A 25,734-nucleotide genomic window follows, 5' to 3' on the forward strand; every position below is an offset into this window, starting at 1 on the left:
CTCTCATTTTAAGAATGAAACATAGTCGTATAAGAAATTTGGAAATATGAATAAGAAGGGAAAAAGCACACAGTTTCACCTCCCAAAGATAACTACAAACATCTTCCTATAATTTCATTCTGGACTTCTCACAGTACCTATGGTTTTTTTAAATCATCTTCCTTATACTAATAGTATATGCCATTTGTAGAAAGTTTGAAAACAGCAAAATAAAATAAAAATCACCCAGAAATAGCATTCACATTTTGTGCTGTCTTTTTCAGTTTCAGCTCTGCATATGTTTGTCATTCTGTTGTTGTTGTTGTTTTTACATAGTGAAGATCATTCTTTATATGCTAAATTTTTAACCTTCTTACTATCACAAGAACATGTAATAAAGAGCGTGTCCTAGATTAAGTCGAGAAGGGCTTGCTGATAAGTTTAGTAGTACTGCCTAAATTCTTCAAATATTCAGGTCATTCAAGATTAGTTTTGAGAAGCCAAAACAAATCAGTGTGTATTTTAGTAATGAAAATGGCCATTATGTTCTAACTGCCTTGTTTCTTACTTTTTTTTTTTTTGGAGGAAATAAGCAACTGTTCAGTAATGTTCCTAGCACAGTGCTACTAAGTAGTTTCGCCAACACCCTTTATTGTCAAAAGTCTGTCTGAATTATGGAGTGAAGTGTATGGCCTAAGAAAGATCTTCCCTGGTACTTGTTAAGGAAAAGTATCCGGCAGCCTCAGAGGCCAGGTTCTGCCTCAAGCCCGTGGAATCTTCTGGATACTACCTCATTCTACTAGATTCCGGAATCCAGCATGCAAACTGAGGGAGGAAAGGTCCCCAGTCTTTCCAATGCCACACTGCTCCACTTTGGAATTGATGAGATTCGTCTCCTAGTTGGTAGATAATCTTTAATTTTTTATAAGGAAGCTGAATAGGGGGTTTGTTTTCTGAGCCCTAACACACTAAAATAGGTAATTTAAGGATAAGTTTTCCAAACAAACACAGGCTGCTTTTCGTTTCCTTCTAGGGAACATGTTTTTGTAGGTGGTCGTGATGATGCTTGTTACTTGCTTACTTTTTTTTTTTTTTAAGTTACAAAGATAAAAGAAATTCCAGTTTAAAAATCTAAGCGAGGGCTTCCCTGGTGGCGCAGTGGTTGAGAGTCCGCCTGCCGATGCAGGGGACACGGGTTCGTGCCCCGGTCCGGGAAGATCCCACATGCCGCGGAGCGGCTGGGCCCGTGAGCCATGGCCGCTGAGCCTGCGCGTCCGGAGCCTGTGCTCCGCAATGGGAGAGGCCACAACAGTGAGAGGCCCGCGTACCGCAAAAAAAAAAAAAAAAAAAAAAAATCTAGGTGATTTCCTGTTAAAGCATAGAAGGCAGATAGAAACTATGTTCGTGAATAAATCAGATCAGAACTGCTCTGGGTTTTGGCAAATAGGGTGGCTTTGTGGTAACTGAACTGTAGATTTTCATTTCTTTCTCAATTCAGCATCTTCATAAAACAAAGGCATTTTTTTCAGCTGAAAAACAGATCACTTTTATTAGTCTGTCATGATTCATTTTCACCCATTCCCTCCAGAAAGGCACTGAACGCATTCAGGTTTAGAAGTTGCTGGAACCGTAATGTGGCCATTTGTAAGTGCTCACTGTTAAGTTGTGTGGTTTCCTGAAATGAAAGTACCACCAAGTGGTATGAAGATATCATGAAGATGCCAAAAAGCCAACTGTTGATAGAGGAACTATTACATTTGAGCCATAATAATTAGTAAAGCTAAAATAGTAATTTGTCTCTACCAGGCCTGTTAGCACATAAAATGATACACAGTTTTTCAGAGCCAGGAGAGAGAACTTTAGACACAAATGCGGTGGCTTATGTTCTCTCAGCTACATGAATGAGCTCTGGTGTGTGGCTCAGGCTGTTTCAGAAATGGTCATGTCATCAGCAACATCTTTGCTGAAATAGAAGGAAAATAAATTCATGTATGCTTCAGTGATCAGGAAGAAAGGGGTCCATGATCCGAGGTGACTTGGAATCTAGTGGAATATGAGCTATTATTATCCAGTAAATTCTGAGCCTGGAAGCAGAATTGGACCGCTAAAGCTTCCTAAGGCTTTTCTTTCACAAGTACCAATAAAGACCGTCCGATGGGGAACAACAGTAATACAGATGACTCTAGATTTGGTTGTTCATGATGAGTTCATGCTGTTAATTGTGTTGTTGGTTGAGCTCTGTATTCCTTAAGTGTCAAGATACCACAGAACTAAACAGAGGTATAAGGAAGCTTGAGTAGGGCCTTGGAAGTAAAAGAGAGGATGGTTGTTGAGGCCGCCACAACTGGACTGGGCTCTCTCAAGTCATCTTTTTGTTACTGTGTCTAATCATTCAGCATTGAAGGTCCAGGTAGTTTCTTCTTAGAGTTTACCCAGAGTAGATCTCATTACACACCTTAAAAAAAATTGTTTTTTCAAAGTCGCAGTGCAAGAGAATTAAAGCACAATTAAGGTTCAAGGCACTAAGGGAAAGCCCTTGTAGACTTTATATAGGTATTCCTCTCAACAACTGAGCCTGGTCTCCTAGGTGCTGAATGCCCTCCCTGGTCCATCCTGAAAGGACGGGGACCCAATTCAGTTTCTAAAATTGCTTCATTTCTGCCAAGTAGGACATGTGTTCCAGTTGTCATTCTGTTGGCTCCTGTTAGACCTTACAGGTCTCCCTTGACTGACCTTTTCTAATTCACCTTTCACCTAATTCCTGCTCCTTCCGCAAGGTCTTTTGGGCTGGGAAAACAAAAAACAAAAAAAAACACCTCTTTCTGCTTCCTGCAGCAAGAACAGAAATCTCTTATCTGGCTCAGCCACAAGCTCTTAGAGCCGGGGCAACTCACGTTAGCATTCTTTCCCAGGTTCCTCATCAATAAGACACTGATAGATAGAACTATCTCCTCAGTGCGTGGTCCTGGGAACAACATGAGAGAGGGCTGATAAACGGGTGCTAGACGAGGAATTAGTGAGGCCCAACCTTATCGGTGGCGTGCGTTTATTTATACGATCCGTTTCCCCGTCCAGATTTGACATGAGGCAGGATGATTCACTCTGGAGACCAAGCACGTCCGTAGCTCTATTTTTCTGTCAATGTTTTATTTAAAGACCTGATTTCTTTCCTACTGATGATCCGTTCAAGCATGCCCAGTTAAAGCACACCTTTCCTTTCCTCGCAGTTGGCTCTGAAAACCCGCCGTTAACAGTAATCCGCAAATTTGTACACCTGTTGGACCAAAGTGACTTGGATTTCCAGGAGGCTCTGGAGGTAGCACGCTTAAGGGAAGAAGTGGTGACCAAGATCAGAGGCAACCAACAGCTGGAGAAAGACCTGAACCTGATGGACATTAAGATTGGGCTCCTGGTGAAGAACAGGATCACACTGGAGGTCAGTGGGGTTTGTGGGACTGTTGGTTCCCAGAAGAGAGAAGACGCTCGTATATTTGCCCACAACACTGTGGTCCAGCTAAGTTCCTTTGGAGTCCAGAAGGAGTGGCCCAAAGTTTACTTACCATTTTCATTACCGCTTTATGGTCTTAGACCTGCAAAATTCTGCGCTCCCCTTTTATGACATTTGGTAAGACTTCTTTACCATTCTGAAAGGAAATTTATGTGAAATAAAACCAACTTACATATGTACCTTCATAGCAAGGCTAAGGCCTTTCTATAAATATAAAAGAGAAATTCAAAGAAATGAATTTATAGTAAAAATACATATTTCAATATGAAGATACATGGGCCTGATGCCATTAGATGTGATAATGTTACCAGAGACTTGGGCCTCTTCACAGAATAAGCACAGACTGAGAGAGCTACAGATGAGACTGGTCAGGTGAGTGGTGGAACCGGCCATGAGTTCTTTTTTCCAAAGTGGAGAACAACTCTTTGTAATAAGCCCTTGAACAGCAAAGTGTGGTCTTCCGCCACCCCCCACCACTTGACATGGAGTTGCCGTCCTAGAAAATTAAGTTTATATTAAACTTGTGAGGATCTATGTTGTGCTTATATGTAAAACTATTAGATTCTAGGCTCAAGCAATTATGCACAGAATTTTGACCTTCGTGAATGACCAGCGGGACATTAAAAAAGCCAGCCATGCGAGATGTGGACAGTTATTTACACAGGACCATCCTACAAACTGCAGGACAGCAGAGCATCTGTCCTCCCCAGGCCCCGCTTACTGGAAGCCAGTGGTGTCTCCAATCCATCAGATGTTAGCCCTCCCCAATCCACATTTCCAAAATGACCCCCTACAGAGTGGCATTTCCCTAATAATAGCCTCCAAGTAAATAATGCTGTAGTTTTGTATCTGTGAGAAACCTGCCAGTGTCAAAGCTCCCCAAAACTATGTGAAAAGTGTCATTTTTACCCAAGAAAAGGAGATTTCCAGGGTAAGACCTCTCTCCATGTCCCTGTTCCCATGCCACGTCAGTTTTCAGAAAACCAACAGGGCAGGGCAGGGCAAGTTGACCCTCCGGATGCCCTGAGAAGGCTACAGTGGGTCAGAGGTAGAGAGCCAGCTTCTGGTGTGGTTCTGGAAAACTACCAGGTGAGCAGGCACGGGACGCTACCAGCTAAGTGGACATGGGAACGCCTCACTCTTGTCTCCGGCCCTCACAGAGATACCAGCAAAATAGTGCCGAGCAAATAAGGAAACGAGAGCAACTCGTGAGACAGGAAATGATCATCTTTTCTAAATATTAAGGGAAAAAACTACAAATTTAAAAGTTCTGCTTTTAACTCTATTTTCATTGTTTTATCCAGAAAAACAATAGTACGTTAGTCTTTAAAAAAAAAAATAATGTGTTTGTATTGTTGGATACATATGAAAACTTTTAAAGTATAATATATTCCAGAAGGTCCTTCAGAGAATGCCTTTTATAGCTTTACACTGCTGTTGTACCCTACTCCCATAAAGTTGTAAACAGGAAATGCCTTGCCTTTTAAAATAAAGGCTTAGTTGCAGTAGAAATATGTAGCTTGTGGAAATACAAATGTGGCAGATTTTCGGATCTTTACGAGTGTTTAAGATTTTTTAAAGCATTCTTAATTGTTAGCATTGTGAAACAAAGTTAATTTTTCACCTTATATTTTCAAACACCAAATATTTATCAAACACTGATTAGAAGTTAAACTAATGATTCTCAAGGACGTACTCTTTTGTCTTATCATTAATAGTAGCATTTTTGGTTTGATGATAAGAATAGTGCAGTTGAAGTTTTATTTACAGTAGTGAAATAATGGGGAACAACCCAAACCCGAAAACAACAGAGGACAGTAGAACCAGTCTGACATGTATGTTACACAGCCACTAAAAATAACGTTTCTGAAGAATATTTAAGGGCAGGGGAAAGGGTTGCAATATAATGGAGAAGAAAATAGTGCCTAAAACAGTACGATTTCATTTATTGTAAAAAGTAGATCTACACTTAAGCTAAAAGAAAAAAATTAAGCTCTTTTTCTTTGCATGGTAGAATTAGCCATATATATATATATATTTTTTTTTGACATCTTTATTGGAGTAAAATTGCTTTACAGTGTTGTGTTAGTTTCTGCTGTATAACAAAGTGAATCAGCTATATGTATACATGTATCCCCATATCCCCTCCCTCTTGTGTCTCCCTCCCACCCTCCGCATCCCACCCCTCTAGGTGGTCACAAAGCACAGAGCTGATCCCCCTGTGCTATGCAGCTGCTTCCCACTAGCTATCTATTTTGTATTTGGTAGTGTATATATTCCATGCCACTCTCTCACTTCGTCCCAGCTTCCCCCTCCCCGTGTCCTCAAGTCCATTCTCTACATCTGCGTCTTTATTCCTGTCCTGCCCCAGGTTCATCAGAACCTTTTTTTTTTTAGATTCCATATATATGTGTTAGCATATGATATTTGTTCTTGTCTTTCTGACTTACTTCGTATGACAGACTCTAGGTCCATCCACCTCACTACAAATAACTCAGTTTTGTTCCTTTTTATGGCTGAGTAATATTCCATTGTATATATGTGCCACATCTTCTTTGTCCATTCATCTGTCAATGGACCCTTAGGTTGCTTCCATGTCCTGGTATAGTTTTTAATTTTTTTAACAATAAGCATATGTTGAGAAAAAAGTTTAAAGGGAAGTGGCTTAGTTCTTACAGAGCAACTCTAGCTCTCTCTAGTAACCATGTGTCTTACAATTCTTTTAAAATTAGCGTTCCTTCTGGAAACCTCAGAAAGTCAGTGGGCAAGTGAGTGAAGTAGCTAATGTTGGTTTTAAGCAAAAGAAGAGGTTTGGAAATGGAGACAGACAGCTGAAGTAGAAGTTTCTGGGAGGCATAGGGAGGAAGAAAGGTCTAGATTCAAACTAGCTTGAAGGAAAACCTAAGTAGAAATTGAAAGTAATCTTGAATTGCTAAAATTCCTATTGATGGGTGTGTCGTATCCCGTGCGTGCAGACTTGTAGGCCAGGGCTGTCTGTAACCCAGGATTGAAATTTATTGTATTGCTTAATTGTATTGTATTGCTTAACTTCTTTGCTTCTTTATGAGCATATTTCCTTGGGTATGTTCCTTAACCTCTCTAAGCCTTATTTTTCTTCACTGGAAAATGTGCTAAGTGTCCTACGTGGATTGTTTTTTTGTTTGTTTTTTTGTTTGTTTGTTTTGCGGTACGTGGGCCTCTCACTGTTGTGGCCTCTCCCGTTGCGGAGCACAGGCTCCGGACGCGCAGGCTCAGCGGCCATGGCTCACGGGCCCAGCCGCTCCGCGGCATGTGGGATCTTCCCAGACCGGGGCACGAACCCGTGTCCCCTGCATCGGCAGGCGGACTCTCAACCACTGCACCACCAGGGAAGCCAAATGGATTGTTTTTATCTTCACAGAAGCTCAGTAAGATTGCTATCATTAAGCCCATTTTATAGATTTAAGGAAACTGAGTCTTAGAGAGGTTAACCTGAGCAAGGTCACAAAACTAACTGTGCTTTGCAGATACTCGTATTTTTATGACTCCAAAGCCCAAGCCCTTGTCTTAGTCCACACCTTCTACAAAAGTGCGTATACTCTAGCATATTACCTGCGTGCGGATATCCTGTTACCAGGGGAAGGGAAAAGATGGTGGCAACTAAGGCAACATTGAGATGTGGGAATATTATGAACAAGTTAAATACTGTTGCTCCTTCGAACCAGTATTCCTCAAATGTTCAATATTTATTGATAAGAATGGAGGACATTGGGCTTCCCTGGTGACACAGTGGTTGGGGGTCCGCCTGCCGATGCAGGGGACGTGGGTTCGTGCCCCGGTCCGGGAGGATCCCACATGCCGCGGAGCGGCTGGGCCCGTGAGCCATGGCCTCTGAGCCTGTGCGTCCGGAGCCTGTGCTCCGCAACGGGAGAGGCCACAACAGTGAGAGGCCCACGTACCGCAAAAAAGAAAAAAAAAAGAATAGAGGACATGAGATTTCTATTAATAAAAAGCATATGCCTCTCTTTGGAACGCCTGTCTGGGTTGGCCTTTGTCCCCTTCTTCAAGCTTTCCAAGGCAAACCTCCATTCACACCAGAGCTTTTGTGAGCCAGGTGTAATTTCACAGGGAAGACAGAAGAAGGACTTATCCCATTGAAGCGTGCTGCTCTGTACTTGGATCTCCAGCAGACAGACGGTTCCCGTGGCACAGCTGCTGGCTCTCCTCTCCCCTCCCACTTCCCCTCCAGGGCTCAGCATTTGACTCTGCTCTTTCCCTTCCTCCAGTGCTCTTCCTGTGCTGTCTTCACCAAATCTGTTAATAATGCGAAGGAACTTGGTTCTGCCCTAGCGCTTGCTTACCACCCCACCCTCTGTTCTCTTCTGTATATGTCAAAAACATTACCCTAAAGATGAAGTCTGCAGCAAAACAAAGGAATAGGCTCCAGTTTCCAGAGCTACTTCCACTGCAAGTAGTTGGAGGACATCGGGGGTGAGGGGGGCCGGTGATGGGGAGGTTAAGTACCAAGATTTTTTTTCTTCCGTATATTTAAAATCAAGATAATCAATTTATTCCATGTATTTGGGGGAATTGAATCTCTACACATCACCAGTTATCTGAAGAGGAGAAACCTGGGTTAAATGGAACCGTAAGCCAGTTAGTCTAGTGATGTCTTAGGACTTCTTATAGATAAGGGTACCAGGCCACCGCCTGCCTGGACTTCTCCTGAACCTCCATCTGGGGGCACCTACGCTTCCTTTCTTCATCTTGAATGTGATTTATATATCTGTGAAAGAAGGGGGGAAGTGTCGCCTTCTTAAAATTTTTGTAGAAATGAAAATCAAATTCCTTCTCTTTCCCCATATAAACAATTAGGGGAACAGAAGTAAAGGATTAAGTCAAGTTACCCCACTCTAAGCTGAGAATAAAGAAGAATAAAGTCATAAACCTTGAAGGCAATGGATATAACCACATAGAACTATCTAATCTCAATGCTCCAAGGGTTGTTTTTGTTTTTTTTTTCCTACCTATGAGCTGACCCCAGCTATGGGAGAAGGGGGTGCTGGGCGGTGAATAGATTTGGAGCTTGTCCTGTACAGTGGTTCTCATCTGCAGGGATAATTGGAAATGGGGACAGGCACATTTTTTGTTGTCAAAATGACAGGAGTCCCTACTGGCATTTGGTGGAGAAGGGCCCAGGATGCAAGATGGGCAGCAGTGCATGCACAGCAAAGCATGGTAGTGCCTGAAATGCCCGGAGGGCCCCCCTCGGGACTGGTGGTGGAGAATCCTGATACTGGCTGCAAACAGAGTCCTCATGTGGAGGCTGGGCTAAGAGCTCAGGGAAGCAGATGGAAGAAGTTTTAGGAAAAACAACTTTCTTGCCACCTATGCTCTGGGACAGTGACCCAGTGTTCAGTGGCAAAGGAGGCATTCTAGAGCTGTGGCTTTCATGCAAGTCACATTCCATTAGTGAGTCATGAAATCAATTTAGTGTATCACTTCAGCAGATTTTAAAAATGAAATAGAAAAAAAGCAAATTGAAACGGTCAAAGTGTGTCCCAGTAGTAAGAATAAGCATCCTTTCGTATAGTGTTGTGTGGGTAAGTTTGCCAATAAAAGACATAAAATGTATTTTTTACTGTGGGTTTCTGTAAAAATGTTTGGTAGATCCATATCTAAACGATCTACTCTGGTTCATGAGCCTTTAAGCCCCTGAAGGGACACAGTAACCTCAGTGACCTCTTTACAATGTTTCCAGCCACACATTTTCCACATTTCCCTGTAAATAAAGGAGCATGGTTGGGAGGGAAAACCCTTAACTTTGTTAAATATTTAGAGGCTTCTCTTCCCTTCCATTTCTAATTTCTACATTGCATATGTTTTGCAAGTGCTTCTATAGTTTCAAAAGATATAATTCATTCTTTGAAAGGTTACAGTTTAGTAGTGTTTAGTATATTCCCAAAATTGGACAACGATCACCTCTCTCTGACTCTAGAACATTTCGTCACCCCAAAAAGAAACCCCAAAGAAAATGTTCTGGAATTGGATTGTGGTGACAGTTGCACAACCTTGCGACTAGATGGAACACCACTGAATTGTACTCTTTAAAAAGATGAATTGTATAGTAAATGAATAATATTTCAATAGAAAAAATACCCATATTCATGAACAGTCGTTACCTATTCACTCCAACCCCCAGCCACAGCAACCTTTAGTATACATTCTATCTTGATAGATTTGCCTGTTCTGGTTTTTCATATTAATAGAGTCACACAATATGTCATCTGTTGTGACCAACTTCTTTCACTTAGCATAGTGTTGGGGTTTTTTTTCGTGGTACACGGGCCTCTCACTGTTGTGGCCTCTCCCGTTGCGGAGCACAGGCTCCGGACGCGCAGGCTCAGCGGCCATGGCTCACGGGCCCAGCCGCTCCGCGGCATGTGGGATCTTCCCGGACCGGGGCACGAACCCACGTCCCCTGCATCGGCAGGCGGACTCTCAACCACTGCGCCACCAGGGAAGCCCATAGTGTTTTTAAAGTTCGCTATTTTGTAGTAGCATAAATCAGTCCTTCATTCCTCTTTACTGATCAATAACATTCCAGTGTGTGGATACACCACATTTTGTTTGCCCATTTATCAGTTGATGGACACTTGAGTTGTTCCCTCTTTTCAGCTGTTATGAGTAATTCTGCTATGAGCATTCATGTACATGTTTTTCTGTGGACATATGTTTTCAGTTCTCTTCAGTATATAGCGGACAGTGAAGTTGCAGGGTCGCATGGTCACCTGTGTTTAACTTCTGAGGAGCTGCCAAATGACTGTTAACGTTGAGCATCTCTTCATGTGCTTATTAGCCACTTGTAGGTCTTCTTTGGGAAAACGTCTGTTCACATCCTTTGCCGATTTTTTAATTGGGTTATTTGTCTTTTTATTTTTGAGATGTAGGAGTTCTTTATAGTATATTGTGGATACAAGTCCTTTATCTAAGAAATGATTTGCAAATATTTTCTCTCATTCTATGGGTTTTCTTTATTGATAATGTACTTTGAAGCACAAAGATTTTAATTTTTATGAAGTCCACTTTATTTTTTTCTTTTGTTGCTAGTGCTTTTGGTGTCGTATGTAAGAAACCATTATCTACATGCACAATGATGCATGTACAAGAAGGCTCCCTACACACTCTGAAATAGTAATAAAATGTAAAGAAACTGTCTATCAAAAGGAATATGATTAAATAAATTATCACACACACACCCCTCAAAGAAACCATTGCTTAATCCAGGGTAACAAATATTTTTGCCTAGGTTTTCTTGGAAGAGTTTTATAGTTTTAGCTCCTACATTTAGTTCTTTGATCTCTTTTTTTTTTTTATATCTTTATTGGAGTATAATTGCTTTACAATGGTGTGTTAGTTTCTGCTTTATAACAAAGTGAATCAGTTATACATATACATATGTTCCCATATCTCTTCCTTCTTGCATCTCCCTCCCTCCCACCCTCCGTATCCCACCCCTCTAGGTGGTCACAAAGCACTGAGCTGATCTCCCTGTGCTATGTGGCTGCTTCCCACTAGCTATCTATTTTACGTTTGGTACTGTATATATGTCTATGCCACTCTCACTTTGTTTTGAGTTAATTTTTGTTTATGGGATGAGGTCTGACTTCTTTCTTTTGAACCTGGATATCCAATTGTCCCAGCATCATTTTTTGAAAGATTATCCTCTCCCTATTGAATTGTCTTGGGACCTACATTACATCCTAAGAACAAATGCGTACAGCTTTGGAGAACAAATATTACAAAAGCCAAATTCACCTGCAATTTGGATTTTCTTAATTTCTTTAACATTCTCTGTCCGTTTGTTTCTTCTTGAGGGAAATGTGGAAAATTAATCTTTCCAACTGTGTGTGTCTCAGGGTGTCTGAGAAGGAAGGAGGTAAAGAGTACCAGCATAAAAAGTAGTAATTTCATAAAAATTTTTTCCAGGATGTAATTTCACACAGAACAAAACTGAATAAGAAAAAAGGTGGAGAAATGCAAATACTGAATAACGCTGACAACCAAGGGATCAAAAGTTTGAGTAAGGAGAGAAGAAAAACACTGGAAACATATCAGCAGCTTTTTTATCTTTTACAGGTGAGAACAATTTCTTTCACTGTGAGTTTTGGGTAAGTGCTATGTCCCCGTTGGTGTTTTACAGTAGGTCTTGTCTCATGCTAAGGCTATAATAGTTTACATGTTCTGAGCACTATTAAGTACCAAGTGCTATTCTAGGTGCTTTGTACACATTATCTCATTTTAATTCTTAGTACAACCCTGGGAACCATCAAAAAATAATTTACTGATATTCCTGTATTACATGTGAGAAAACTGAGACACAGCCAGGAAATGGTAAAACAAGGGTATTGGGACCCTGACAGTTTGACTTAAAACTTCAGTCACGCTCTTCATGACTACATTATACTGCAGTTATCGGCAGAAACAGTATAAATCTAATAATAACATAAGCAGATGCTGTCAAACATGAAAAAATTAAAGTAACGGTATGAAAAACAGATCTGTACCAGGACCAGACTGCCCTTCTTTTGAGGAAGGAGCCAGAGAGTTTGGATTAGGGAAATGGGATTCCTTTTTTATTTCATTATTTCCATGGCATGACTGTGATCTAAGTGAACAGTAATTTTCCATTGCTTCAAGAGTGTGGGTGAGAACTAAGCTGAACTGGTTAGGGCTGGACTCTGTCTGGTGGACTAGTTTTTTGTTTGTTTGACCATTGATCAACCTCATCCGCCCACCCGCACATACAATTAGTCCCAAAGGAAACAGTGAGCGATAGTGAGAGATAGAAACAGAGCCTCCCCTCGGCAGGAAAACTTTCCCAAAAAAGATGGATCAGCAGTTCTTCCTTGAAAGTCAGGTGTCCCTGGGGCCGCTGCTGGTGGCAGTGATTCCGTCAAGGCGTGGAGATGCTTGAATCTTTGCTTGAGGACGTCGCTGGCATTAGGTGCACAGAGAACACATTACCCAAAATATAAATGAGGTGTGGCTAGTCCCGTTGAGAGAAGAGACGTTAATTTGGGTAGAGTTGAGAATTCTCTACTTAGTGGCGAACAGGTGTAGTACTCCAGATGTCCACCATGTGGCAGCATAGAAGGAAAAATGTTAAAACAGAATTGTCCATGGAATCCAGTGCTTAACAACAGCTTCCTTTCCAGAAAGAAAGGGGGCTCGCACTAGGCAGGGGAAGGTTTTTTGTCTGCTGAAATTAGGTTAATAGGCATCCACCAGTTATAAATGTAATCTTAAGCATTTATCATTTTTTTATTAATTTTTACAATGTTGTTAGTTTCTACTCTACAGCAAAGTGGATCAGCTATACGTATACATATATCCCCTCTTTTTTGGATTTCCTTCCCATTTAGGTCACCACAGAGCATTGAGTAGAGTTCCCTGTACTATACAGTAGGTTCTCACATTTATCACTTTTGACATCCATGAACTTCCAAGTGTACGAAGCTTCTTTAGGATTTAGTTTTCTATTGTTGGGTTTTGATAGAATTTGTGTCATTTAAGAAGGTGAAAATTTAGTCGCTGGCCTAAGATTTGTATAGTTTACCCTGTTATGTAAGTGGAGGCTCATTAATGGGAAGGAGAAAAAGCATAGGAGCGTGTTTAGAATAATTCCACAAGGTTTATTCCCTAAACGATCCAAAACTGATAGAACCAGAGCATGACTGTTCAGTTGTACTGAGTGAAGTGTCAAAAAATCATTTATTTTTCTTCACCTTTTCTCCTGTCTGCTTTGGAGACATTAACCCAAGACCAATAAGGAAGCTATAGAAGAGCAAACGGCGTGGATCCCTTTCGCCTTTGGCGATTCTTAGCCAAAGTAGCAGGTCAGCTAGTGTAGGTTTTGCTATGGGCTTGTCTCTTCTGTATGAGCCTAAATTTAAAGTTTTTAGGTCATCGGAGAGGAATGAGGCTTCTTTGGCTTTAGAGTAATTTTCCTTTCTCAAAAGCCGATATGCTTAGTGTGGGAAAAGAATCACCCCAGAATGCTAAGAAAAAGGTTGTCCTGAGCTGCTTATTCATAAAATTTCAGCCAGTCATTATGAGCTTGAAAGTAAATCTAAGTGGTAAACTAAACTAGAATTAGGGTTTTCTTAAAATTTTTAAAGCCAAACTGCTTGAGACTCTTAAATACTGGTCTCCATGTATGGAAAATTTTCTTTTCTCATCGGAAGGAGGATAAAGAGTAGGACTATCAAATTTCTCTGTCACCTTAATATTATATTTTTTTCTTCTAACCTCCATCTGGTGTAACTCCTTCAGAAAAACCACATTACCACAAAGACTGGTGCTACATCTCTTGAACTCCATCCTAAGCTGAACTACATGTCAAGTTTTTTTTAATTCTTGTCCATCTTTAAATTTTTTTTTAATTTAAAGAGATTCTCTCTTCGGATACCAGGTCTATCAGCCACCCCCTTCTCTCTTCTCTTCTTTTTATCTTAGCCTTCTGGGGTGGTTCTTTTCCCACAGTAAGCATATGGGCTTCTTGTCAGGTTCTTCTGGCATTTCCCCCATGAACTATCCTGACCTTCACCCCTCTGTTCAGCCTCCCTGCCTCACTCCTACCTTCTCGTGGTTTCTAAAACATCATGGCCATCCCACTGTCTCCACATGTAAATGTATCCTTTTCTTTTTCTTTCTTGTCTCAGAATATGGGATATGTTTCCTTCTATTCATTCATCAGTCCTTCTAGAACAGTCTATCTGGCTGAGCCCTTGGTCCCTTCTTGCCAGTCTCTTCGGATACCAGATCTATCAGCCACCCCCCGCCTCCTGTGTTTCCACAATAAATATTACGGTGTGGCTCCAAATGGTGTAGAGTGTACATAATACAATTATACTCCATTAAATATGTCATGATATAGTATATAAAATTTAAATCCTACCGTAACTTTCTAGTATAACTTCCTATAGTTTAGTATTAGTATTACCTGCTACCTTTTAAAGTCTTAATATGTGCCAGATACTCTTCTATATGCTTTATACATAATAAGTCATTAAAGTGCAAGGAACTGGGGACTCCTCTCTGCTTTTAATAATATATTAACATATAGTTTTGTGGGGGGGTGTTTCTTCTTCTCACTTTCCTTCAGACAAATCCTTTGTACCTCGCTAAGCTGATTTTCCAGATGCCACAGAACAAGTCAACTAAATTTATGGATACTGTTATTTTCACCCTATACAATTACGCTTCCAATCAACGGGAAGAATATCTACTCCTCAAGCTTTTCAAAACTGCTCTGGAGGAAGAAATAAAGTATGTATATAAGTATATATGTAAAAATACCAATACCTTTTGTTAGTGGTGGCTATCTCTGATTTACTAAAATAATTTTAAAGTTATTCTTATAAGTTATTTATACATATTAAAATTATCAAATTTCTTGAGAAATTGCCACATCATCATAGATATATTCAGGTACAGCTTTCTCCCAGCAGTGTGATATCTTTTCTAATGCTAAATTCACTCTTGATTTTGCAAGTGTACAAAGCTCTTTGAAAGTCAGTGAGGGCTTCCCTGGTGGCACAGTGGTTAAGAATCCCCCTGCCAGTGCAGGGGACACGGGTTCAAGCCCTGGTCCGGGATCCTGCATACTGTGGAGCAGCTACGCCTGTGCGCCACAACTGCTGAGCCTGCGCTCTAGAGCCCGCGAGCCACAACTACTAAAGCCCATGCACCTCGTGCTCTGCGACAAGAGAAGCCACCGCAATGAGAAGCCCGTGCACCGCAATGAAGAGTAGCCCCCGCTCACTGCAACTAGAGGAACCTCGCGCGCAACAACGAAGACCCAATGCAGCCAAAAATAAATAAATAAAATAAATACATTTATATTAAGAAAAAGTCAGTGAGAAAACCTAATTAAAATTATGTGAGTAGTAAAGCCATAAACAGATGAGGATAATGATCTCTGCTAAACAGTTTTTCCTTCTTACTGGAATTTAAGCTGCTGCTAATTTATTTTTTACTCAGTTAATGTAAAACATGTGTAGGCAGCTATAATGAATTGGGGGGGGAACCCATGAGAAATGCCCTTAGCCAACTAGATGGATCTTAACTGTCTTCCTTACTTCTGGATCCCTTAAGCGATGCTAATCCTATAGGTCTCTGAAGCTATTAGCCAGGCACCTCTGCCCTCATGCTGTCTATAAGGCAGCATGAGAAATAAGATTCATGAGAAATAGCAATGCTATGCAGTAGAATCAGGTAAGTACTAAATGAATGATAAGCACAGTGTAACAGATCAGAAGGATGGAAAGTAAAGTGCCAATACAGTCAATCGATAAAGATTGTATGGAAGAGGAAGGAGTTGACCCCAAACCTTGAAGAATATCTACAGTTTTTATAAAAAGAAATGGAAAAGGGAAATTAGGCACTATGGTGCTAGAAACAGTATGGGCCAGGGGGCAAGAAAGAAAGTAGATTAGTCTAGCCAAGAGGTGACTTAATTAGTGACCACCAGGAAAATAAGGTTGGGCCAGATCATGGGAGACATTGAGTATAGGCCCAAGTGCTGAGGCTCTTTTTACTTTCTGGGAAGGTGTGCAAGGTTTTTGACGTGACCACATTGAGTTTTTAGAAGATTGATCTATCTGCTAGCCACATATGAACAGGATGAATTGGAGCTACATAGTTCAGGGAAATGGGCGGGGGGGCCGCGGGGGCATGCATAGGAAAAAGGCACAGATGAGATTTTCAACACTGAGTTTGAGTTTTAGGTGTAGAACATGTGGGTGAAATATTTCTAATATCCAGCAGAATACTGGAAATTCAAGGCTAACTCCCAGGAAAGAGACAGGGAGCATCCTTACTTGTATACCGTCACCCAGTATTATTATTAGTCTAGGTCCATTTTTAGTTCATTCCTGCCTTCTAGATTGGAATTAAAGCTGAGAAATTATTTTTAGACCCTTAAATTTCTTGAATAAGTCATCTTACAAATGATAGCTTCCTTTTTTTTTTTTTTTTAGCTTCCTTTTTTTTTAAATAAAAATAATAATCAGGGGATTCTGAGACCCACTTTACTAATGGACACTCAGTCTTCCAATAGCCCTGATAAATTAGAATCAGGACATGCCTTGTAGATCCTGCTCTACAGGCCCTGTTACCACTGCAAACCTTTAGCCAGATAGGTCAGGCATGTTGTCTAGTGATGGAGGCAGATAGAATGGTCATACTTAGAGAGAAAGCTTTGCCTTAACTTCCCACAAGTTTCAGACTCAGAGGTTGTATTACAAAAGACAGCATGTGGGCCATGTCCACCAAAAGTCTCCTTTGGCTCAGGTGTGCTCACCAAATAGAGATGGGAGATAGCTTCCTTTTAAATCACACCGTCTTTGATCTTCAATGGAGAAAAATACAACCCCCCAAAGCCCTTGCCCGCCAGAGAGAATATACACTGTTTAAAACTCTATGCATAGAGGCAAACCATTTTGTTTGGTCTGGGCGTTTTTTAGATCAAAGGTGGACCAGGTCCAGGACATAGTTACTGGGAACCCTACAGTCATCAAGATGGTCGTCAGCTTCAACAGAGGTGCCCGTGGACAGAACACACTGCGCCAGCTTCTGGCTCCGGTGGTGAAAGAGATCATCGATGACAAATCCCTGATCATCAACACAAGCCCCGTCGAGGTGTACAAGGCCTGGGTGAACCAACTAGAAACACAGACTGGAGAAGCCAGGTAGCAAAGCCTGGGCGATGGTGGTTTTCAGTTGTGTTTTATGATCATTTTTATGTGTATGTTTATACATACTCTTAAGCTCTGTTAAGCTCTGTTAAAAGAACAAAATTCACTGTGCAAAGTCGGTTTTCAATCTAAGATGTTGTTACCTCCCTTAACATATCCATGCAGGCCACGTTCTTGGACTCCTACTCATCTTAGCGGTACATGGTATTTTCAGATTTCGGTACCAGTTGATTCCCAAAGCCACAATTTCTGTAGTTCTCACCCTTCGTTTTTCTTTGTTGTTTCTAAACCCAGGCCTAGACCTAGACATAGACCTCTTCACCTGATAATACCTACTTTTTTTTTTTTTTAACAATTACCAAGTGAGTAACTTGAACATGTAAGCCTCAACAAGCCGGGTGGGATTGGCTCATTCTAGGTAGCGGTCTGTTGATCCAGGCAATCCCAGCTTTTAATTTCCTGCAGAAGGATGCCATGTGAAATCATTAAGATATACACAGAGAATTACATGGGTGGTTGTCACAGCACTGTTTGTAATCACAAAAGTTGGGGAAGGTCAAAATATTTAGCTTTGGGGAATCTGTTAAACAAATGTTTATATAACAATCGAGTAGTAAGTAACTTTGGAATGGTGGTATAGAAATATATTTGTTGCCTGGGTAAACTGTTCATGGCATAGTTCTTGGTTGTAGTTTGGTACAATGACTCATTTTCTGTATCAAAACAAATATGCACGTATATACACACACGTAAGATCTATATGGGATCTTTATAGACACGAACTGCATTACACCCATATACACACATGCGTGGCAGAGGACCAGAAAGTTATACACTAAAATAAGGAAAAGTAGTTGTCTCTGGGGTCAGTATTGTTTTCTTGTTGGCTTATATGCAAATTTTTCTGTAAAGAACATACTGCTCTTTATAATTTAAAAGAAAGAGGGGGAGAGAGAGAGAGAAAGTTAGCTGGGTCTACGTTACCTGGGTCTGCCTGTTATTTTGCCAGAAGAGCCCAGATGGAGAGCCTGGAGTCACCCTGCTGTTCTGGTGGCAGAGAGTTCCATGTGGGTTCTCCCCTGCCCCAAGCAAACATTTTATCATCAGAGTTGGTGGGCAAACTCAACTTCACGATACAAAGCTTGATGGTAGAACCAATGTGGCAAGGATACACATGCTTGTACCTAAGCCCCCAGTTAATCGTAAGCCCTCGTTGTGGTTTCAGCAACCTGCCTTATGATGTGACCACAGAACAGGCTCTGACATACCCAGAAGTGAAAAACAAACTGGAGGCCTCCATCGAGAACCTGAGAAGGGTCACCGACAAAGTCCTGAGTTCTATCATTTCTTCCCTTGATCTGCTGCCGTAAGTTGTATACGTAGGAGCTTTAACTTTCTTCGCTAGAATTTCTTGAAATACTATGTAAAATAAACCCCTGTAGTGAAGATAGGCGTTTTCCTCATATTGCATTTACTAGTTTAAATTTTGCCAACATTTGCACTTTAAATTCATAACTGTTCTCCAAAGACGGAGCAGTACAAAACAGCGCTCCAGTACGATCATCCGTGGCAGTCCTGTGATTCCGTTACCATCTCATTTTGTGTTGAATTTTTAGGAAAACTACTTGGCTTTAGTTGACTGGAACAATTGCTGTGTGTTTCTTCCTCACTTAGCCTTTTTCCATTATTTTCTTTTGTCATCTGTTTTCCATGTAGTTATGGATTGAGGTATATAGCCAAAGTACTGAAGAATTCGATCCGTGAGAAATTTCCCGATGCAACAGAAGATGAGCTATTAAAGGTAGATTTTCAAGGGTGATCTCACCATAGCTTCTCTTGGGGGTAGGAGCCAAAATTACCAACACACCATTTTGTAAAATTTTTCCCCTTGTATGACTTTTGTGTGTGTGTGTGTGGTACGCGGGCCTCTCACTGTTGTGGCCTCTCCCGTTGTGGAGCGCAGGCTCCGGACCCACAGGCCCAGTGGCCATGGCTCACAGGCCTAGCCGCTCCACGGCATGTGGGATCTCCCCGGACCGGGGCACGAACCCGCGTCCCCTGCATCGGCAGGCGGACTCTCAACCACTGCGCCACCAGGGAAGCCCTGTATGACTTTTTATAATAAGCTACAAGTCTTCTATTCTAATGGCTCTCAAGATTATTGTTATGAGGTTAGTTGGGAGCTCTTATACATTATTGAGGCTCTTTATATTAGAGAATTTGGAGGGGGGGCAGTAGCATATTTTCACCAAAAATAATTTTGTTAACTATATTAATAATGTGTGATTATAGTCACTACCTTTACTTAACTCCTTGTTAAGATTCAGATCGGAGAACGATTTGCTGTCTTGGGAAACGTCAGTTAATATTAACTTTTAAAAAACCCTCCAAACTCTTGAGTTTTCTCTCTCAAAAATAGTCTTTTCTTCTACATCACTCCAGATTGTTGGAAATCTCCTGTACTATCGGTACATGAACCCAGCCATCGTCGCCCCAGACGGCTTTGATATCATCGACATGACAGCCGGAGGTCAGATAAATTCCGACCAGAGGAGAAACTTGGGATCAGTGGCCAAGGTCCTTCAGCATGCAGCCTCCAACAAGCTCTTTGAAGGAGAAAATGAGCATCTCTCATCTATGAACAATTATTTATCAGAGACGTATCAGGAGTTCAGGTGAGAGGTATCGTTACCTTTGGAGAAACTTGCAGGATGGTGGGCAAGAGGAATGTGTTTTCTGTGCCCAGAGCTGGGCTTGGGGGCAGGAACCTCAGGGCATGCATTTCTTGTACTGCTTGTTGCTGTGGGGAAAGAGGAGGGAGGCCGAGCAGGCGGGGTTACTTCTGTCTGGTGTTCCCTATCCCCCCCCCACCCCCAGTGCCCCTGTTACATTGAGTCATCCCCATGTGCATGACTTCTGCTATTGACAAGAAGAAATATTTAATCTTCTTGGTACGCTATAGGCTTGTAGTACTTAGAATTAAAGAAATCAAAATAGCTAACTTCTGCTCTTCTGAACTTAAAAAGAGGGTATCATTTTGTCCATTCAGGAAAAACTTGCCTTGATCTGCATCAAACAATAGCAGGAAACTGAGTATTTGGTTTGGGATGGTTGGGAAAATCCAGCTTCTATGTTTGTTGAGGATTGTGTGTGAACATGTTCTATTCTGTTCTCGAACATCTCTCAGATATGCATGTAAGACTTAAGTCTATTGACTTTATAAGCTCTCCAAATTGTATCATTAATCATTCCACGGGGATACGGGAGGAGGACTGAATCTAGCAGGAAGGTTCACTCACCCTGAAGCTCTCAGAGGAAGAACGTTCATCTTGGCGTTCACTTTCTCTTTTCTGCCATTCAGCCAGTCGTACAAGTATGACATCTATGTGGCCTCTTTCACGCCTCACTTGGAAAATGATAATTTCCCATTCCTCAGTTTTCCTCTAGATTAGTGATTTATCTGTTGACAAAGGTAGTTCATGATCATTCCTCTCTTTCTGGAATTTGTGGCCTCTTGTGAGAAACGTTCCCCAAATCCTCTTACTATGGGAAGTCTTGATTTTCTCAAGCTGCTAATTTTAGGTCTCCTCACTGACTAAAAAAGTAACATCCATTTCTTGCAAATCCTTATCTGCTATTAGAACCTCTTTTTGCTTCCTTTTTTCTCAGATTATTCCTACCAAACATGTAAGTTTCCAACTCTTCTTCATTTAAAAGGAAATAAAACCAAAAGCCTCCCCTCATCTCTTAAATTCATCTATTTTTTTTTTCTCTTCCACTCATATTAATCCTTTGTGTTCCTCAGCAACCATGAAAAGTTACAACCAAAAAAGTGCAGGAAGACCAGTTGTCACGTGGGAGCATGGCTGCCTGCCATTTACCCTGCCCCAGCCTTGGGGTGGGAAGGCACAGGTCTTTCTAGTGTGCAAGCCTTGAGTGCCCTTAGGAGATACACCAAGGATAATTTCAGGCATATGAAACATTTGCAAATTTATAGACTAAAATATCTACTCTACCTGTGCAAAGAATCCCTCCTAAACCATGATCGCAGCACACCTGGCTTTTCTCCATCTCTCTGTTGAAATTTGCTATAGCTTAAAATAGCAGAGTTTTTAGACTCTGAGCACTGGTGGAAGGGAGCCTTGTATGTATCTGTGTGTCTGGTCTTAACAGCCTTTCCAGCCAGCAACTGTTGTCTGGATCAACGAAGAGTAGAGTAGGCTTAACTTGAATTTTTGTCAAATTGGTAACAGAAACTCTGAAAGGGTGTTGAAATCCCCAGGAGTTTGTGCCAATTAAAGTAGCAAATTTGACTAATTGCTTTATGGATTGTTTTCTCTACAAAGACTTGATTCTTAGATCAGGGAACATCAGTACTGACATTTTTGTGTAGATTTCAGGGGGCATTTTTAAAATCGTATTTTTTAAATGACCTGCCCATAGTTTGATTACCTTGGGTCAGTCACAGGGCCTGAGGCCCTAAATGCTCTGTCTGTTCCTTTCTGAGGACCTGGGTCCAACATCCCGAAACATGGACTCGGCTTCGAGGTCCAGAGCCAGCCTTGGAAGGTGCTGGAACAGGTCCCCCGAGGTGTACAGTAGAAAACAAAGCACAGGCCATCGCTGAAGATTTCCTCACCATTTTGATAAAGCCATTTTATTCACAAATTTGACTCTGTCTTAAGACTTTTGGTTTTTTTTTTCATTTTTTAGGAAATATTTCAAAGAAGCATGTAATGTCCCTGAACCAGAAGAAAAGTTTAATATGGATAAATACACAGATGTGGTGACAGTCAGCAAACCAGTCATTTATATTTCAATTGAAGAAATCATCAGCACACATTCAGTAAGAGAGGTTGGAGGAGGGTCTTAGCAATGGACACGGGGTTCAAACGTCTGCTCTTGAAAATGTTTAGTTTCTACAGGGTGTTACTGTAAGCATGTGCTCCTACTTACGTTCTCAACCTAAAAAATACTTGAATTATTTATTCCCTGACCCTTATGCATTGACTAATCTCCTTTTCCCAAACAGGAGAAGTTTACTTTTGACATGATACATGTATTCCCTGACTCTTGTGCCTTAGGAAAACTCCTTCTCTCAAGCAAGGAAAGTTTATTTCTTCCGTGATCCAGTTACAGTCAGGTGGTGAATGTGCAGTTTAAGCCCCGAGCCCGGGCAGCCCTGATATTTTCTCCACCCACCAGGCCCACACTGCCTGGACCCCAGAGTCGGTCTCTCCCCCTTTCAAGAATTCTCTTCGCATTTCCAGTAATTTTCTGGGAAAAGGAGAATGCTCCCTCTCTTCTAATGTTTGGCCATAAAGAGGGAGGGGATAAACAGGCGTATCCAGGTTGGGGAAAAGAAGACATACACCCCACACCCCAGCAATAGCCGCCTACAAAGAATCGCTTCTGTTGTTCTGGAAAAACCCATTTCTTAGAACCAGGCACTGTCAGTCTGCTGTGTCATAATGTCTCCCTCTGGTTCACGTGCAGACATCACCACCATCAACCATTAGCCTGTATTAGGTGCATTTTGAAGGCAGGGCAGTTTTCTCGGCATGGTGACGGTCTTTGTTTGCTTAAGACCAGAGCCTATTTCCTGAACCAGCTAGGTTCTTAAAGCATAACCTTTTCAAGAACAGTTCTGGACATGACTACTCCAAGCTAAGTCCTGAGGACATGCGAGAAATCCGCCCAAGACCTCCAGAATCAGAACCTGCATTCTCCCAAGATCCCAGGTGACTCAGATACACACAAGAAGCCCTGGTGAAGGATGCACCCAGCTTCAACTGATACACACAGCTGGCGGAAAGCACGACAAATACACACCTCTTAAAGGGCCAGCCCCTCCCCCACCAAACCAGATATACTAACAAGTAGCAAAATTGGCTGCTCAAAATTTCAGTCTTCATTATTAAACTCTTCTAAGTAACTAAACCTTAAATATGGGCTGGAAAGAAAGATTGGATCTACTTTTGATTTCCCTCTTTCAGGGTTGGGACAGGGAACCTCCTTGACATTTGCAACAAGCTCTCCATCAGTGTTTTGAGTGACCCTAAACAAAAGCAGATCTGAATGACCAGCTGAGGGAGTGAGTGGGTTGATTAAATAAAGAGGCTATACTTGTTTTCCCTATATATAAACACCCCAAATCACCAAGCAAACGCATCCAGTATATGCAGCACTTGCAAAAATAATTTTCTAACGAACAAGTAGACTCATTCATATTTGAGCCACGACCCATTTATCTATTTGTTATGGCAAATTTTTCATCTCAAAAAGATGTCCACACATTGGCTGCACATGTGCTGAGGGCAATAGCCACATGCAGGAAAATTGAGAGATTCTTTCCCAAGGAGAACTGAGAGACAATGTTACTGTATTAATTTAGACTGTTACTCTTCAAGGAGAAATAGTCTGTTCCTTTCGTCAACAAGAGTTGAAAACAGAATCCAATCCTGGGAAACATAACTCGTAACCAGTTTGGAATTCCATCATGTGTGATGTTGGAAGCAGATGTAATAACGTGGGAGAAGTGTAATTGCAGGGAAAGACTGTCCTTGTTTACTGTCTGTCTCAAGTCCTCACTGCAAGTCCACATGCAGACACAAGCACGGCAGTAGCATGACTTGCCACGCCTGTGTCCACATACTTGCCCCTTGTTCTCTAAGGAACATGTAGAACATTAGCTCTTTAAGGAGACATTTTCAGGAAATTTTGATGTTCTGTCATTATCAGAATAAAGAGTAGAAGCTGGCTGCCTAAATCATCCCTTCCAGAGACAGCAGCCCATCAACTGTCCCATCTCTTCAGAGAACTAGAACATAAATGTATCCATCTTGCTTATTTTGTTCTTGTCTCTGACTTACCTTACCCCAAAATATCCTGTGTACTACTTCCAGATTTCACCGTGTCTTTCTGTCATCTGTGTTACTTATATAACATCTTGCTTTAAATCTAACCATAGTAGAAAAACTACCATGTCTTACAGTGGACAGAACTTTAAAAGTAGTTGAATATAGTTGCTTCCTTGAAGCTATGCATCTGAGGCCCCCTCTCCCTTTCTTAAAAACCCAATTTGTAAGTGTCAGGGAATGTTAGGGAAAATTCAGCATTAAACAGGTAACTCTCTCCTTCACTAATCTTAAAGATTAAAGAGAATGGAAAAGGAAGTAATCAAGGCAGTGTTGTACCAGCATAAGGATAGACATACCAGTCAATGAGATAGAACTGAGAGTCTAGAAATCTTCAAATCTGTGGTCAGTTTGTTTTTGACAAGGGACTAAAACAGTTCAGTGGGCAAAGAATAGTCTTTTCAACAAATGGTTCTGGGACAACTGGAAATCCACATGCCAAGAATGAAGTTGGACCCTTTCCTTCCACCCTATACAAAAATGAACTCGAAATGGATCAGAGACCTAAATATAAGAGCTAAAATTATAAAACTCTTAGAAGAAAACATAGGAGTAAATCTTTGTGACCTTGGCAATGGTTTCTTAGGTATGACACCAAATGTACAAGCCACAAAAGGAAAAAAAAACAAAACAAAAAAACAGATAAATTGGACCTCCTCAAAGTTGGAAACTTTTGTGCTGTAAACATTGCCATCAAGAAAAGAAAACCAAGGGAATGAGAGAAAATAATTGCAGATAATGTATCTGTTAAAGGACTTGGATCCAGAATACATAAAGAACACCCACAACTCCATGGTGAGATAAATAATCTGATTTAAAAATGGACAACTGTACATCAAATGACACAATGAACACAGTGAAAAGGCAACCTACAGAATGGAAGAAATATTTGCAAATCACATACTGTATCTGATAAAGGGTTAATATCCAGAATATGTAAAGAATTCTCACAATTTGACAACAACAAAAAACAGCCCAATTTTAAAATGAGCTACAGACCTGAATAGACATTTCTCCAAAGAAGATATAGAAATGACTGGCAAGCACATGAAAAGATGCTCAACATCACTAATGACTAGGGAAATCCAAATCAAAACCACAATGATTTTGCCTCATTGTATAATAGAGACAGCCTATAAATCTATCATTTGGTTTGGAAAAATAAAAACATGAGATACCACCTTACACCCATTATGGCGGCTACTATAAAAACAAAAACAGGGCTTCCCTGGTGGCACAGTGGTTGAGAGTCCACCTGCCGATGCAGGGGACACGGGTTCGTGCCCCGGTCCGGGAAGATCCCACATGCCGCGGAGTGGCTGGGCCCGTGAGCCATGGCCGCTGAGCCTGCGCATCTGGAGCCTGTGCTCCACAACGGGAGAGGCCACAACAGTGAGAGGCCCGCGTACCAAAAAAAAAAAAAAAAAAAAAAAAAAAATGGTTAAGATGGTAGATTTTATGTTGTGTATTTTACTACAGTTAAAAATAAAAACATAAAAATAAAATTTTTAAATGGGCAAGCGATCTGAATAGAGATTTCTCCAAGGAAAATATACAGTAGCCAATAAGCACATGAAAAGATGCTCATCAT

The 25,734-nt window shown here is 41.2% G+C and overlaps 1 protein-coding gene across 1 annotated transcript in view; it reads left to right on the plus strand.

Moving 5' to 3' along the window:
- Positions 1 to 25,734, plus strand: part of IQGAP2 (IQ motif containing GTPase activating protein 2) — a 289,265-nt gene that overhangs the window by 238,288 nt on the left and 25,243 nt on the right. Inside the window, exons 21-28 of the mRNA XM_082650860.1 lie at positions 3,207 to 3,415; positions 11,456 to 11,605; positions 14,634 to 14,797; positions 16,996 to 17,220; positions 18,452 to 18,592; positions 18,943 to 19,027; positions 19,669 to 19,901; positions 21,940 to 22,072. Coding sequence (XP_082506986.1) covers positions 3,207 to 3,415; positions 11,456 to 11,605; positions 14,634 to 14,797; positions 16,996 to 17,220; positions 18,452 to 18,592; positions 18,943 to 19,027; positions 19,669 to 19,901; positions 21,940 to 22,072 — 1,340 coding nt within the window. The remainder of the gene's footprint in view (positions 1 to 3,206; positions 3,416 to 11,455; positions 11,606 to 14,633; positions 14,798 to 16,995; positions 17,221 to 18,451; positions 18,593 to 18,942; positions 19,028 to 19,668; positions 19,902 to 21,939; positions 22,073 to 25,734) is intronic.

Source organism: Grampus griseus (genome assembly GCF_964374135.1).
Source record: "Grampus griseus genome assembly, chromosome: 3".
Taxonomy (NCBI): domain Eukaryota; kingdom Metazoa; phylum Chordata; class Mammalia; order Artiodactyla; family Delphinidae; genus Grampus; species Grampus griseus.